Here is a 17,377-nt window from a genome sequence, read left to right as displayed (position 1 = left end):
AACTAGATTACATAACATAAATATGGCACCCATAAGTATTAGAAAACAGAGGAAAGCACACAGCTTCGTAATAAAACATGGAACACGGAATCATAACAAGAATAAACCCCCCACCAAGTAATTCCCTACACTAGCGACCCAAACCGGCCCTAGTCTTCTGCCCTAATTCGCGTCCTCCAGACCTTCCTATCTACAAGAACATGCTATAAAAATTAACGCAATTTGTTGTGGATGTGTGGAACTCAATTAATTGAATATTAAATTATAGTTTAAGTAGCTTTCTTTATTATTCTAGAATAGAATTTAAGTGTCCTAGTTTCATAAGGATTAGGGTTAGGGTTTTATGTTTCGTACTTTCGTAAGGATTAGACTTTCTATGATAGGATTTTATGTTTCCTACTTTCATAGCGATTAGACTATTGGCGTAACATGACTCCTATTTAAAGGGATTTTTGAAGAATAAATCAAACCGTCAAATTTCAGCAAAAAGCAAGAGATTGAAGTTCTCTTCCATTGAACTCTAAGGTTTCAACCTCCCTTAAACGAGCCGAAGAGATTGGAGTTCTCTTCCATTGAACTCTAAGATTTCAGCCTCGCTTTAACGAGCTGAATTTATGTATTGCCCTGTGACTCGATCCTTTTCTAAAGATCCTAACAATTTGGTATCAGAGACTAACACAATAGGCGATGAGATTAATTTCAAATTCCAGAAAGAGCGTGCGATTACAGAAACCCTAATTACACTCTAAAATTGCAGCAATGGAACAACACCTCTGTGGAAGAATTGTCCAAGTCATCCAAGAACAATTGTCTAGCTTAGAATTCGGCTCCACAAAACCAGCAATCCACAGACTTGAGTTGAGTAACGCCCCAGCAATTGGAAAATCAACATTTCTTCTACTAAAGACAATACATCACCTATTCAACTAGCCGATCAAAATCATCCAACAAGTGGTATTTCCCGTTCAACCATACCAAGGTATGCAAAGATGGATTTTTCTACTTATAACGGACACCAACGATCCATTAATTTGGGTACATCATTGTGAATAATTTTTTGGAATGGTTAAGTTTCCCATGTTGGGAGAAGCACAATTATGGAATTATCAACATATGGGCAAATTAGTCATGACCACAACTGGTACAATTGAAAGTTATCAAAGTCGGTTTCAAGATAGGTTAAGGCTGGAATTGGATGATTCAATTGACACTATTCTAGAAGTTCGGGATGGTTGCCATAAAATTCAAGCTTGAGGACAAGCTCTTTCAACGAGAGGGGAGTAATGTTATGGATGCGTGGAACTCAATTAGTTAAGTATTAAACTATATTTTAAGTAGCTTTCTTTATTGTTCTAAAATAGGATTTAAGCGTCCCAATTTCTTAAGGATTAGGGTTAGGATTTTATGTTTCCTACTTTCATAAGGATTAGACTTTCTAAAGTTTTATGTTTCCTATTTTCATATGGGTTAGGCTATTGATGTAACATGACTCCTGTTTTAAAGGGATTTTTGAAAACAAATCAAGAAATCAAAATTTCAACAAAAAGCAAGAGATTAGAGTTCTCTCTTCCACTGAACTCTAAGGGCCCGTTTGGCCATGAATTTTTTCACTTTTCCAAAAAAAAATTCACTTTATGTCAAATTCAACTTCAAGTTGATGTTTGGCCATGAGAATTCCAAACACAACTTGGAGTTGTATTTGAAAAAGTGGAAAACAAGAAAAAATTGTTTTCACTTTTTTTAATCTTCCTTCTCTCACAAAAATTCAAAAAACAACTCCAATTATATTCATGGACAAACACAACTCCAACTCCAATTCCAACTTCGACTTCAACTCCAACTTCAAAAAATTTAGTTTTCATGGCCAAACGCCCACTAAGCTTTCAGCCCCCCTTTAAGCTGAATTTATGTATCGTTGTGTGACTCAATCCTTCCCTAAAATCCTAACACACTTTTGCTCACCATTTCATCAGGAACAATTTCACTGCTTCTCTTAATTGGAAGTACTGAAATTCCATCAATATTGGAAGTATCTGTAATCCTCGCTTCTATGCCATGAGCATTCACTTTCCCTTCCAACTCTGTTTCCAGTTTGTCAACTCTTTGTTCTTCAGAATATGCACCCTTCGCATCTACTTCCATCATAACCTCTCTAGAAGCAGTAAACTTGTGAATGGAACTGTTTCCAGTTAGCATTGTGGTCCTGCTAGCAAAATAGCAATAGAAATTTATAGATAAAAAGGTGAGGAATCACAAATTATATAAAAAATTTTAATAACACACATTTGCTTAAATGTCCAACTACTACCGACTTTTTTGAGATTTCAAGCTTCCTTTTCCGAATCTTTTCCAGAACCGAGGATATTGGCTTATGTACAACTGGTATAGGCTTAAAGGTTGCATCCTTGCTTTCTGATCAAGTTAGAAAACAAAAACATGTAAGTTCCATGATGTCTGACAAAGTTAGTACAGGTACACATTTCACATACGGAAAAAGAACTACTCCCTCTATACCAGTTTATATGACACTCTTTCTTTTAGGGAGCTTTAAAATGTTTGACACCATTCTGCTTCTGTACAACTTCAGCAAGTTCCAAAAATCCAAAATTCATTAAACTATTCCAATATTTGAAATTCAGTATAACATTTCCTCATCAAATAACATTCCAATCATTCTTTAGTATTTTATTCAACTAGCACTAGAATAATAAATATGTCAAACTAAACCTTCGCATCCAATCAAATAATCTAACATCAATTGAGACAGAGAAGGTACAAAGAAAAGCAAATACAAACCTCGCAATAATCGTTGAGTATCAACCTGAAGCTGCTGAAGAAATGTTTTGCTTTCCTGTAAGCGGAAAAGTAAATCCAAGAACGTCAAACTAATATGCACATGCAAGCATCACCACAAATCACAAAGTTAAAAACCACAAGAAGTATGCCTCAGATAATATTGTCAGGGCAACAAACCTTTGCTGCTATTCTTCTATTCGAAGCCAGTTCTTTAGGCTTCACTTGTCTACCAAGGCCACCTTTAGATCTCATCTTCTTTTTTGTCTTTTTGCCATCTCCTTCAACATCTTGTTGTATTCCGAATTTCTCCATATTCATATCCCCAATCTCTTTGTCAGTTTCTCCAATCTCTTCATGAATCTCCTTAGATACCAAATCTTCACCAATTTGTTGATGTTCTTCGCCACGAAACTGATGACCAAATTCGAGAGATGTTTTAACCTCTTTCCACTGCTGATCAGAAACGAGAACACCCTCGTCATCAAAGAACTTTTTTCTACTATCTCCATAAACAGGCTCTAATCTGATCTCAACTTCGCTGTTGTGTGGTGACACAAGTTCAGTTGAATCTTCTTGGGCTTCACCGCCCTTTTCCTCAAAAACAGACCCACGTCTTTTCTCATCTTCTTCTAAAGCTTCCAATTTGGCAAAATCAAAGTCAAACACGAGACCACGTTGATTTTTGGACGTTGCTACAGCTTTCTTTAAACGTTTGAACCTCGGACGGGGAACCTCCGGCAAGTAAACGAACTGATAATCATCATCGCTTTCCATGTATTATCAGGGGATACTGGATGGATATGTGAAGAATAGATAGACAAGTGGATCTTATTTGGGAAAAAGACTAGCGGAAAGCGGGAAGATTGAAATGGAAACTAGGGTTTCAGCGCCAAATGATTCGAATTTTGACGAAACATAACCGCCATCTGAATTTGTTTTGTGGTTCCACCGCTATTGTTTTGTTTAGCGCTGTTGGCAGGCTAAACTATAATTAAAGCAATTAAGGGTTGATTTGCGAGAGTGCATAAAATAATACAGAAGTCTTCAACCAACAAATCAAAGGACATGGATCGAACTAGCTTTGATACCATGTTAATAGAACTTTATTGAAGGGAAGAAAGGCTAAGGTTTACAATATAATCTGAAAAGCATAAAACTGACTAAAGCAAGAGTAGGCTATATATACATAGCCAATAACCTAAAGGTCCATAAACTAAAGGCCCAATAACATATGGGCTAACATTTGATTTGATATATTGAAAATAATATATATTATTATATTTTAAAAATAATATTATTTATTTATAAAAATATTTTTGACATAATATAACTTGTGTATTTTCTTTGCAAAGCGTTATTATTCTTTTTCTAAAATAAAAAAGAGCAACAACATAACTAATAACTTACTTTAGAATTTTAAGATTTAATCAATGTTTGTTGGAATTATTTTTTTTGTTATCTTTTTTTGTTATTTATTTATCATTTGTTTGTTATTTCCACTTTGTGGTATTTTTAAGTTGGAGGGAGATACATATAACTTTTGAATAAGATAATAAAATCATTATTAACATAAAATTATGTTTTCTGGAGTGTTAAAGATAAGCAAAAAAAAAATTTTATTTGTGATATATCTCGTTTACAAAACTAATGCTTGTATGCAATCATGCAATTTGTTTTTAAGTTTTGACCAATAAGTATTTTTTAAATTAATGGGAAAGTTTTTTTATAATTGAAATTGTTTGGAGGAATATTATCATTTTGATAAATTGAAAAGGAATAATTCACATTGAATAACTTGAAAAAGATTTAGAAAAGATTTAAAGAAATTTGAGGATATTTTTGTCTTTACTCATATTTATCATGTAGGGTATATAACTAATCCATGTATTAGCTATATATTACACCAAATAATGTATTAAATAATATCACTCTTTAATACATGGATTATCAAAATAATACACTCCACCAAACAATTTCTAAATGTGTTGAATAGTACAGGGATGAGGTTGTTTCACCCTTAACCAGAGGTCGAAGCTCTACCCCCAAATGAGGTCCTACCCGGTGCGAATCGGAATTACTCGAACTCTAATGCGGGTATTGGACACCAAATGGAATACCCGAAAAAAATGTAAATTCTTAAGTAAGTTATATAATAACAATATTCTCCCTTTGTTGCCTTTGGTTATTTTTTTTTAAGTTTAATATTTGCTCTATTTCATAACACGTTTTCAGTATGAGATTCTATCAGGTAATAAAGGCAAGAACTTATTTTTATTAAAATAATATTGAAACTATCTAAAGGTGAATTTATTGTTCTAGATATATCGGGCAAAACCTACTTAGCTTGAGCACTTGAAGTCGAAATCTATTTAGAAGCGATAAGTCTGACAAACACCATCAAAGATAAAAATATGACATCTAATTAAGACTGTGCCAAAGTCATGACCACGTTTATGACTCCTATGATTACGGTAGTCATCTCGCGATCGTTTAGGTTTGATTTGGCTTTAGATCATGATCGCGACCCTCAGGCCATGATCACGGTACCTTAGGGTCGATCCCTGGTCCTGATTTTTAGCTTGAGCAAGTATCTTGGTCTTTTGCTTCCCTTTTTAGCTTTGCTTCAACTCCTTTTCATTCGATTACCTGCAAACACACAAACCATGAGATTTAATGTATTTTAATAAAGAATTATCCTATATTCACAATCATTTCATCGTAGTGTGCACGAATTTGGATATAGGTGTGATAAATTTGCCACTCATCAACACCCTAAACTTAAAGTCTTGCTTGTCCTCAAGCAATACTACTTCTTTTTCAATGAGACTATTCAACTTACAATCTCACTTGCACCACCAAATGATCATCATGATTTTAGACTTTATTCTCATTAACAATTTATCCACAAGCATGGGAAGAAAAATTCACGCAACCCTCCTAAAAGTCAATCGCGTTTTCAAGGATGCACCTGGACTTTTAATAACAATCACATAACAACCACTAACTTTATAGAAGTGAATCCCTACAATAGTGAATCAACTACACTCTTTTCTCTCAATTCGGATGATGATGATAATGTCACCAAGCTAGGTTAACTTACTTACCTCCTCACGAAGGAAAGTCCCATCACCCTAAAATTTCTATCACACAACAAGGGACTAGAACACAAACACTCACCCTCACAAAGATTTTTTCAATGCACACAAGCATCATTCCATATGTTTGCCCTTATTTTCGATCGTTGCTAACTCGAATACACTAGGTAGGAGATCTCGAAGGGTTTTCTAAGTTTGTAATGTAGGCCCAGGGAAGGGTAGGATAAATATTTGGAAAAGTGGTGACTATACCCTCCTTGAACTCTACATTTTACACTACTATATCAAACCTTAGGTAATGGTCCACTTCATTTATTCTTGAACAGTACATACACATTATTTCACCTTCTTTTGAAAGAATTTTCTTTTAATTCCTTTCCTTTGTGCAATCTCATGTTTTCTTCTTCTTTTGTTTGTCTCTTTCTTTTCTCTTGTCCCTTTCTTTTCTCATTCATTCGTCTTCATTACTAAGCTTTTAGGCACTTACTTGCAATATTGTGGCTGAAGATTACCTCTTCCAAGATCTACCACCCCTAACTTAGGTTTTTAGCCTCGAGTTGGCACTTTCAAGTTTAAAAAGGGTACGGTTCAAAAGAGGGATAATTTTTCAAGAAGGTTTAGGGCTTGCAATGAGGTTTCCAAAGAAAGGGTCTTTAGCTCAAAAGGGGTGACTAAGGATACGATTTGAACATTGGTAGGATTTTTAGGCTCAAGTGGTTTTCTATGTTCACAAGGAAGGCTAGGATTATTTCCCCAACCATGTGTGGTTAAGATTAGCTATGAAAGACCAACGTGACAAGTTCTAGATGACACGAGTATGCATTAGAATCAAGTAACTAAGCTCACTGCCCACGAAATGTAAACTTTCCTAGAAGGATCAATATCATTCCCTACTAGAGACAAAAGGAGTTATTTATAATACACCACCTACTAAAGAGTTTGGAGTCACAAGAAGAGGGTAAGGAGTTGTTACATAATTATTCACGTCCATGCCCTTGATTTTTACACAAAAAATTTTGGATGGAGGGGGCTGCTTACTTCATATTTCACCACGTAAGATTGACTATCGTTAGCATCGAATGAAGCCGTCATCTCACACTTTGGCTCTTACAAGGGCAAACCATATGGCTACTCAGACTTCACCATAGGAATAAGGCAATCCTAAATGTATAATGCCATGGGTACTCAGACTTACCCTGCATCTATAGCTCATAAAACCCCTAAAAATGATGATTTTTTCATTAAGAATGTCACCACTCAATCTATCATAGGAAAAGGCTCATCCAATATCATTATTAAGATAAATAAAAATCTAAGAATGAAAACAAATCTAAAAACGAAAGCAAATGCTAATCCATTAAATGCAGGCACCATCAGGGTGACCAATATTGCAACCCAAATAAACATAATAATCATCCAAATAAACATAAAAACATCTAAAGAAATATCCAAATCATACAGACTAAGGAATCAAAATATCAACAAATACAAAGATGGTCACCCCTAACTAAAAGCTTGGAGTGTCCTCATTGTATAGTCATGAAAGCATAAAAAGAGTAAAAGGGGCTCCCTCTAACCGTATCAAGAATTGGAGGTAGATAATACACTAAGATTTGCATAGAACTCCCTAACCTAATGCTTATTGGCTCGACATTGGTCAAGGGAAAAATACCTCCACTTAGTGCCACCAATCTATCATAAAAGGTTGGGAGCTTCTGTGGCACCTTTTCTAAAGATATGCCTTGATCAGGGAGAAAATTCGTCTTAGCCAAGTCCTCATAGTAGATAGTTTCATATTCGGGGGCAATGAAGGAAGTGCTATTATAGCCTACCATTCCTTGATTTGAGTACCTGTAATCCATACACCCAATATTATTAGTCAAGATGAACATGGAGAAATAATGTTATATGACTTAATTAAGCTAAATGAGTGGCCTATGGCTCATGGACTGACTTAAAAATGACATTTCAGGGGTTGAACTAGTCTGTTAGATTGCCCTCAATTGTCGTTATCTCGATTTGACGGGATCACGACACCTGTAATACTCTTAGCTCATTTCAGCTCTTAGTACATGCTTAAGGGGTCTAAAACTTTGAAATTTCACTAAGTATTGAGGACTTAGCCATTTTCAAGACCCCTAAACTTCATGAATTTCTAAATCGACCTTCTCGACCTTAAAATATTAATTTTTAAATTGATTTATGATCAGAGAGATCAAAAGTATGTCTAAGGAGAGTTTCGAGACTTTTAGACAAGGTTTGAGGCGTGTTTGGATGTCCAAAACAGAAGGGTATCGCGATGGACCCGCTATGCATTGGCTACTTGACCTAAGTTGTGGGTCATGCCGTGCTGGCTGCTTGACCCGAGCAGGGGTTCACACCGCGTTGGCTGCTTGACCCTACCAGGGATCACGACACGTTGGGGTGGTGCCGTCCAACTTTTTATCCTTGTCATTTAAGGGTATTTGGTTATTTTCCTTCACCCAATTCTCTATAACACGAATTTGGGGACCCCAAGGAGCATTATTTTCCTCTTTTCTCATAAATTCTCTCAAGAAAAGCCCCTTTTTCATTAAGAACAAACCCTAACTCTTTTACAAGAAATCAAGAATTCTAAGTTTCAAGTTCAAGCAAATCCTCAAGAATCTTCACGAATTCACCTAGTGAGGTATGTGTGATGTTCATTCATAGGCTTTTTTCACACATGGAGTCCAAGAATCCCTTTTTGATTTTAAATTATAAGTTTTCATGTTTAAATTGAAATTTCTCTATGAATCTTTTGTTAATTCAATTACATGTTATGTTTATTAGTGCTTTCAAGTGGAATAAGCCATTATATGTTTTGAATGTTGTAATCTTCATGTTAAATCCCTAAATTACAATCTTAGTCTTGTAATCATGTTATTCTCGCATGCTTTACCCTTTTCCATGCTTAAGTTCCTGACTCTCATGTGTTTGATGAAATGCCCAAGTGTTGGGTTTTGAACAATGATCCCTTACCATGGTTTTAAATCTTTTATATGGCATTACTATTGATTCCATTCAGTGCTGGTGGGTTATGAACACCCGATACCTATGTGATTTACTTGAATTAAGATTTTCAAGTAGTTTAACAGTAAATCCATGACTTTTATCAGTATACTTACATATTTATATTCATGATGAGTACTAACAGTTATGTCATAATGTCCAGTCTAGTTCAGTTTATCCCAGTATCAGTGTAAGTTTAGTTAGAAGTAACATTTAGCACCGAGCGAACCTAAGGATGGGGGGCTCACCTACTAGTAGAGGGTGTGACCCTTAGTAGCAATCCCTGAGTTCCAAAACTATGTAGCCAACATAGGTTAGAGATGTCTACTTACCAGTTGAGGGTTGACAAAATGTTTACCTGCCAGTTGAGGGTTGACAAAGTGTTTACCTGCCAGTTGAGGGTGACTCCTTAGTATTTCGGGACACTAGTTTAATGAATCCACATAGCTAGTGTTAGTACTCGTGCACGGTACTGACACCCTTCCAACTGGGGTTACAAGTTGGACCCCAATTAGCTCAGATTAGGGCATGTCAGTTGGATGATACTTCCCATAGTCTCAATATAATATTTAGTATAGATTCAGTTCAGGTTTGCGTGACCAAGTGTATAGACTTTCAGTTATTCAGTTATACAATTTACAGTCTTTTAAATTTCAGACTTATTTCAGATTACAGATTTATGCTTGGTCTTACATTCTCAGATGTTACAGTTTTCATGCATTCATGTCTAGTCATCTCATGCTATTAGTTGGTCCTTATTTCATATGTACAGTACCCCATGTATATGACACGACTCGAACTAGGGCCTTGTTGTAATGGGCAATCCCAAGCCCAACCAGGACTGGGAACCACCCCCGTTACCCAACCCAACCACCAAACGCATACCTTGAGTTAACTAAAGTCCTAACATATAACAAGATAGCGTATCCAATCGTGTGGTGACTCTGGGATAAGTCTATAATCAAGACCAACCCAATCAAGTCCAACAATCCAATAACAACCAAACCATTACGGAAGCTATGAAATTAAATACCATAATGATAAGCTAATGTATATATGAATAACATAAACTATCCATACCATACCCAAGTCCGTAGTTGTCCATACAAAGCCTCTAGACCAACCATAGAGTACTCAGTCGGGACATGCCCCCGACCATAGCCAAAACCAAAGTCTGAGAAAGACAAGAATTATGTAAAGTAAACCATGACATGAAATAGATGCCTTTTGAACCATGAAATTTCACCACTTCAATCCAACATCGAATATACCTAAAACCGATCACTAAGAAAAAGGAGTAGAATGATTGGTTCCTGCTGTAATGCCTCAATTTTCTGAACCGAAGTACTACACGGTACTTATGACCCCGAAGGACCACAAGCTAACCGATGACTGATATCTGTACCAGTACACTGTAATATATGACGTAATAAAACATGAACAATAGGCCATAGGGTTCAACTTATAGAATATCTAACAAATCATACCATCCATATGGGGTAACGAATACCTAAAACAACTGAAATCTGAATTAAATCTTAGCTAAATCCGAAAGCCTCTAAATACTGTTTGAATAAGGAGTTGAAGGAACATGTCTCCAACTAACTCCGTCTAGCAAAACTAAACTGAAATAATAAAAGAAATAAATAATATCGTCCTCGATTGGATGAGGACTCACTGTAACTCTGCGACTGGAATGCTACTGCTACTGCTGATCTGGAGCTTGTATCTGTGAACCTATGGTGTAATGTGAAAGAAAGCACCATAGCGTAAATACATCAGTACAACTGGAAGTACTGAGTATACGAGTGAGGTAGGCTAAATGCAAAAGGGTTTACATGCATGAATGATGCTAACTGACCGATTGATATAAATGTAAGAGTGCAAACATGCATATGTAGTAACTGAGATCATGATTATGTGATATCTAGATATGGACACTAATACATGATCTACTGATATCTGGCATGACAAATACTGACATTTTGATAACATAGATGACTGTGTCTGACAGTCCTGAATTCTAATGGAACTATTTGTGTTCCATTTTTTAACTGAATTGACTGTATCTGAAAGTCCTGATATACTAAATTTTGAAGAACTATCTGAGTTCTTTTACTGAGACTGGGACTGAAACTGTGGGAGGTAATTGTTTGACAGACATGCCCCAATAACGCATATAGCTAAGTGGGGGTCCAATCCCTGCCCCGACTGGAAGGGTGCCAATACCGTGCCACTGGTAAGGATAGCTGTGAGTGACCCTTAGCTGGCAGGTACTCAAAATAAGAATGGTGGGAACCCTAAAATGATAGATTAAGCGACCTCATCAACCTTAATCTGACAGGTTAAGACGTTTCAACCTACGCTGGCTACGTAGTTCTGGAATACAAGAATGATTACTAAGAATCACTCCCTAAACTGATAGGTATGTTCCCATCCTTGGGTTCACTCGGTGCTAACTTCTACTCCCATCTGAAGAGACTGAACATGATTTAACTGATGGTACATGGATTGAGTAACTGACTTCCGTTGACTAACGGATTAGTGCTACTATTTAAGAATTAACTAAGATCATGAGATTTTTGAGGTTTCCTGAGTCACATGCCCGACTGAGTTCTATAGATCATGGATTGATTGAGATTATCGTGATAACATGACATGGCTCTAGGTACACAACTATATTTTTTGGGTACAAGTACCCTCAGGACTCAATGGAAGGAAACTGACACACATGATTGACTTGATCGTAAGAGTAGAGTCCACAATTTACCATATCATGAGTAGGGGATTTCACACTAAGCATAGTTCTCAACATCTTATACATAGAAGGGAAATTCATGCAACATATATATACATGCATAGCTTCAATATCATGGTCAATCCATATCACAAAAACAACATATATCACTCACATGGAATTCATGGGAAATCGTAAAGCATAGAGCATGGACATGTCATTTAAGCACTATTAAATCATGGGACATGAATTCCATCATCCAGGCATATTATCAAACACTTTGCATGCATTCTTTTAGCTTAAGTGTGTTCATGGATTTCACCATACCAAGCCACATAAGGATCATAGGTTTCAACTAACAAACACATATACTTCATGAAATCACCTATAGATATCATCTTGAATCTTAAACAACAATCATCAGCATGTACATGCTCATATCACAACAAGACAATCACAAAATATTTAAAATATGTCTCTTGAGCTCTATCAACGAAATGGATCCATAGATGAACACTACGTATACCTGACTCAAGGTTCTTGATGTTTTTGAACTTGAAGGATTTGAAATCCTTTGATTTTTGAAGAAGATTGGGTCTTGTTCTTGGAGATTAAAGTTAGAGAGAAACCCTAGTTTTTGTTTATGAAATAATAATGAGCAAAATGGATGAATTCGGACTGATCTGGGTATATATAGGCGAGTGATAAGTGACCAAAATACCCCTATTAAAATGGCCTGGAAGTAAACTAAACGTGGCGTATGACGACCTAACTGATGGTCCGTTTGGAACTTAATGGTACGTTATTTCGACCGTCATATGTGGACCAGATATGGGATTTACTGAATAAGAGTTAACGGCCTGGATGACAGTCCGTAAAAAATTTGACAGTTCGTCAACTCATCTGTCAATCCTTATCCAGAAAGTGGCCCTACTTCCTTGGCTGTGACGGTCAAAGTGGCGATCTATCACTTGTTTGGCGGTCCGTCAACTTGGACATCGCACCTGGGCGTTTCGGTTAGTTCTGAGTAAAACATCCATAACTTCCTCATCTGGTGTCGGATTCGGATAAAATTGATATCGTTAGAAAGCTAACTCAATTTCCCATGTGATAGAAAGTAGAAATCTCAAAAATACCATAGGTACAAAAATAGATTTGTATTTTAAAGCAAGTACTAGTATCCTTAAGATGATTTCTAGCTAGGAATAAGCATGGGTATTACACCTGTATAGCGTGGGTATATAGCCGCCAGTAGATGGGTTAATGGTTGAACACTATCATGCACACAGCATAAGGATAAAATAATGCCAACCAGTGAAAAACCAAGTAAACCCACCAATGTACATAAACCATAAGCACACACACATATATATTACCATGCTGGGAAAGGGAACCGGGTTTAGCATACCTTTAAAACCATTACCTGGGTTGTATAGCTTTGTCGTCCTAACCATCCATGGGCCATATGGGTTCAGGTCCCCTTGCTGAAAGGGTCCCAGTGCGTGTAGCCGTATGACCAGGAAATATCCCATGGGATTACTAGTGCATCCCCCAATATAAAATGTGACACACAGACACGTTCATCAAGACCCCTCATATCGGCAAATATAAGTTTCTGGATTTAGTCCCCCCTTGACTGCTACCTTCCCTAGCTTAGCTATATACCCCGCCATTAATGCCCAATTAAAACCATGTCCAAACAATCCAATTACCATTTATTAACCAAGGCTATTTAATAACCAGTGGTATCATTATACCATTCATACTTGCAAGCATTTATCCATAGCCAAACCATTTAGGTTAGTAAGACTTTCAAGTGCCCTTCCATATATAATATTAAACCACTTATGGGACTTACATGTTCCCCACAATCATAACAATTTAGCCTTTTACCTTTCCAAACCATTTAAACCAATTTTATTAATGCATTCACATGGGGGATTTCTATGTATCCCGCAAGGTTTTCAAAATAGACCAATCATGACAGCCAAAACCTTTACCCTTTAAACCATGCTAAATATTTAAAGCATTTATATAATTTAAACCATTAAACCATGCAAAACCATTTAAAGTTCCATTACCAAACCAAATAATGCAAGATTTTCAATTAAAGTTCAACAATAGATTAAAAAAATTATTTTAGGCATTTTATCGAACATGTTGAGGGCACACCTTTACCAAGGCCAAACCCAATGTGTAAATCACTATAATTAGGGTTAATTAAGACCCATTGGTTAAATCATAACCAACAACCAACCACATGTGCAAACCATTACTAAAAACATGTAAAAACATAGTTTAAACCAATACCAAACCATATGTATAAAAACCCGCAACAATATTTCAAAATCCACCATTATAGATTCATATACCAATATTTAAAACACAATACACATGCCTTTATTTTGAAATAACAATGAGGGAAGGAGTACATTCCTTATACATGAAGATTCATGGAACAAATCTTGGCCTTTGAGCCCTTTGAAGAATATATGAAGAAACCCTAACCTCCAATCTTCTAAGAGAGTGTTTGAGAGAGTATTTGATGTGTTATGTTTCTTTAATAAGCATTATGGAAGGCCATATAAGGTTATATAACATAAGGACATAAGGGTTTAGCAGTAGAAAATGTCCAAACTACCCTTAACTTAAAAATTAAAACAATTTACGTCTAGGGGTACGACTCACCTTACCATTTATATCCAATGGTATGAGTGACACCCCAACTCATACCGTAACTTGTACCCAACCTTAAAAAGACCTTATGTACAGGTTTCCATACAAATTAAACTTCCTAACACTTACCTAAGGGTACAAGTGGTAATCTCAATCGTATCATCCAATTATATGGTGGACAGATTACACCAGACAACTCAAACATGCACTATACGACTTGTCCTATACCACTCGTAAGCTCCCATATAACTCTTACCCATATAAGCCATACCTTGGGCAGTAGCTAAGCCTCCTATACTACCTAGGGTATGAGTGAGTCACCTAGACACCCTACAACTCGTATCCAAGGGGTATGAGTGACCCTCTTGAGTCGTATCGAGCCAAACAGGTCTAAAACCAATGATATTTTCAAGGGTCCTATTTTCAGGATGTTTCAGTATATCAACCTAACCTTATATCAAATAGCCAGTATATTTGAATTATTGACCGTTTACTCTTTTTTGCACTGTGATGTCCTCTATCATAGGTTATAATGCATAGTTTCCTGACCGCAGTTAGACAACTCAGTGTAATCCAACAGTCGTAGTGGTGAGTCCTCATCCATCGAGGACATATTATGTTTACTCAGTTATTACAGTATTTTATCTTATTCAGTTAGTTAGAGTTAGTTGGGGGTCTGTCCCATCAACTCCCAAGTCAGTTTAGAGGCTTTCAAACATTCAGATAGAACAGTTAGACAGTGAGTTAGTTACTTTAAGTTCTTGTCAATTGTTTTATATATTCAGTATTTAAGATATATATATTACCTTTTCAGTTTATATTCCACGTAGATGTTACATTCATATTTATTCAGTGCTCACAGCAGGTACCAGCCAATGGGTTAGCTTGTGATCACTTGTGATCGTAAGCACTATTATCGTGACTAGGGGTAGCCTCGGGTCATGACAAAACTTGGTATCAGAGCCCAGAGTTTTAAAGTGTCCTAAGGAGTTTAAAAGCTACATTAAGTAGAGTATTGTGCATGGGTGTGAAGTGTGCCACACTCATGGGCAAGAGGCTACAAAATGTTTTAGAAAAAGTTTACCTTCTTTCAGTATTCATGTCATGCGAATGAGCATGAGCTCTATTTAAACTCTCTTTCTAACTCATCCTTTATTCTATTTATAGACTATGCCTCCCAAAAGAAACAACAAAAGAAGAAACGAGGATCAGCCCACACCACTGATGAGTGGTGAGTTACCACTTAATTGCACTCACTATTCATACACATTACCTTGTTATGGATGAATAAATGAGACATAATTGCAATTAGATGCACTAATGTCCACTTCTTGCAGGCATAAAGCTAAAGGGTTGGAAGGATGTGGATTGGAGCTCAAAATGATTAAAAAAAAGTAGAAAAAGTACAACTGAAGACCTGCAGTAAAAAAGCCTCAGGTACCGTGGTCATGGTCCATTGGTCACGATCGCGGTCAGTCAAGTCGGTCAATCAACCACGACTGTGGAAGTTAATCACGGTCGCAGCCATACTTGCACGATCGTGGCTTCACGGAAAGGTTCAGCCCAAGGGCAAAACTTTAATTGCACTTGCTGATCCCAATTTGAACAAAAAGACTCAAACCCTAGTTTTATCATTCATTCTACCACATTTCTTCTTCCCTAATTTACTAGGTTTTAGCTCTAGAATTTGTAGTCTCCATTTTTGAAGAAGAAAACATTGTATAAATTTTGGGTGAAGAATACATTGGAGACTTTCTAAGTGAAAGATTTGCTCACTTCCAGTGTTAATATTGTGGGAGATCCAAGTTTGAAGTAACATTTTCTTGGATCTTCAACAAATTATTTCAGTGGAGATTATGGGTATATTTATGCTTACTTATCTTATGTGTAGCTAAATCTCCCTCTTGGGGTTATTTGTGAATAAGGGTTAAAGTGTGTGTGGGTTATTATTGTTAACATTTACTTGGTAGTTCTTGTTTATGGGTTCCATCATTGCTATGCTACTTTGGTTGTGATTTGATGGGCGAAACCTCCAAATACCCACATGGGTTTGATGGGCGAAAGCTTCAAGCTCTAGAAAGCTCACAGCCATCTTCAAAAGAAGGGTTTTGGGTAAAGTGTAGGAATTCATATCACCCTCAAAAGAGGGATGTGGGTACCAAAGCAATGATAGACAATTATACGTGTAGTTTGCTAAATATTTACTATCTTAGACATAAGGGTGAATATGAGGTTGACTATGCCATGGGTATTATCCTAGAAATAAGGATGCCTAGATTGAGGTTGTGGTTACCAAATGTTGAACACAACAATTAGGTATTCAAAAGAGTTAATGGGTGAAAGTTTGGTGTTTTGTTGAAAGACTAGCATCAAAATCTACAACCAAGCCTACCCATATTTAATTTAATAAATTGATGTTGATAACTAGATCCCACATGTCACTCCCTTAGTAATGCATAATCCCAAGATCCGTGCATAATTAGGTATTCAAAAAACTCAATTGATTGCAGAAATAGAGTTGTTCAGTTTTAGTTTCCCAATGAACCGGTTATTAAATAGAGCGGTAGCATTTCAGCGCTTAGGCTCAGATTATTTCATATCTTAGGGCAAAAAAGATGATATCTAAGGGGTGTGTTTACTATCTCATTCGAGTCAAGGACTCTAGTTCTGAGACTCATAGTCTTGATTCAGTTTTAGTAGTAAGGAAATTTCCAGTTGTGTTCCCTGAAGACCTTCCCGAATTTCTTCCTGAAAGGGAAATTATTTTCAAAATAAATCTCCTTCTAGATACCCAGCCTATCTCTATCCCGCACTACAAAATGGCTCTAGCTCTTAAGGAGTTGAAAGAGCAATTGAGAGACTTATTAGTTAGTCTTTATTTTATATGCCCAGTACCCCATGTATATCAGCTTAAACCCACCTCAAATATAGTATATTCAAAGTACTGACCGCATACTCTTGTTTGAGCTATGATGTCTTATATCATAGGTTCGGACAAACAGTTTCCCGACTACAGTTAAATATCTCAACATAATCTAGCAAT

At 36.4% G+C, this 17,377-nt stretch overlaps 1 protein-coding gene across 2 annotated transcripts in view; it reads right to left on the bottom strand.

The window, feature by feature from the left end:
* Positions 1 to 3,793, bottom strand: part of LOC107877966 — a 9,136-nt gene extending 5,343 nt beyond the window's left edge. Inside the window, exons 1-4 of one of the 2 annotated variants that reach the window (XM_016724799.2) lie at positions 2,974 to 3,793; positions 2,797 to 2,851; positions 2,313 to 2,412; positions 1,963 to 2,206 (exon numbers count right to left, since the gene is read on the bottom strand). In XM_016724799.2, coding sequence (XP_016580285.1) covers positions 1,963 to 2,206; positions 2,313 to 2,412; positions 2,797 to 2,851; positions 2,974 to 3,570 — 996 coding nt within the window. In that variant the 5' untranslated portion in view covers positions 3,571 to 3,793. The remainder of the gene's footprint in view (positions 1 to 1,962; positions 2,207 to 2,312; positions 2,413 to 2,796; positions 2,852 to 2,973) is intronic. The other variant, XM_016724800.2, reaches the window with a different exon arrangement.
* Between the last annotated feature and the right edge of the window lie 13,584 nt (positions 3,794 to 17,377).

The sequence above is a fragment of the Capsicum annuum genome, chromosome 7 (genome assembly GCF_002878395.1).
Source record: "Capsicum annuum cultivar UCD-10X-F1 chromosome 7, UCD10Xv1.1, whole genome shotgun sequence".
Taxonomy (NCBI): domain Eukaryota; kingdom Viridiplantae; phylum Streptophyta; class Magnoliopsida; order Solanales; family Solanaceae; genus Capsicum; species Capsicum annuum.
Note: the sequence above shows the minus strand (reverse complement) of the source record. Positions and strands in the feature narration are given on the sequence as shown.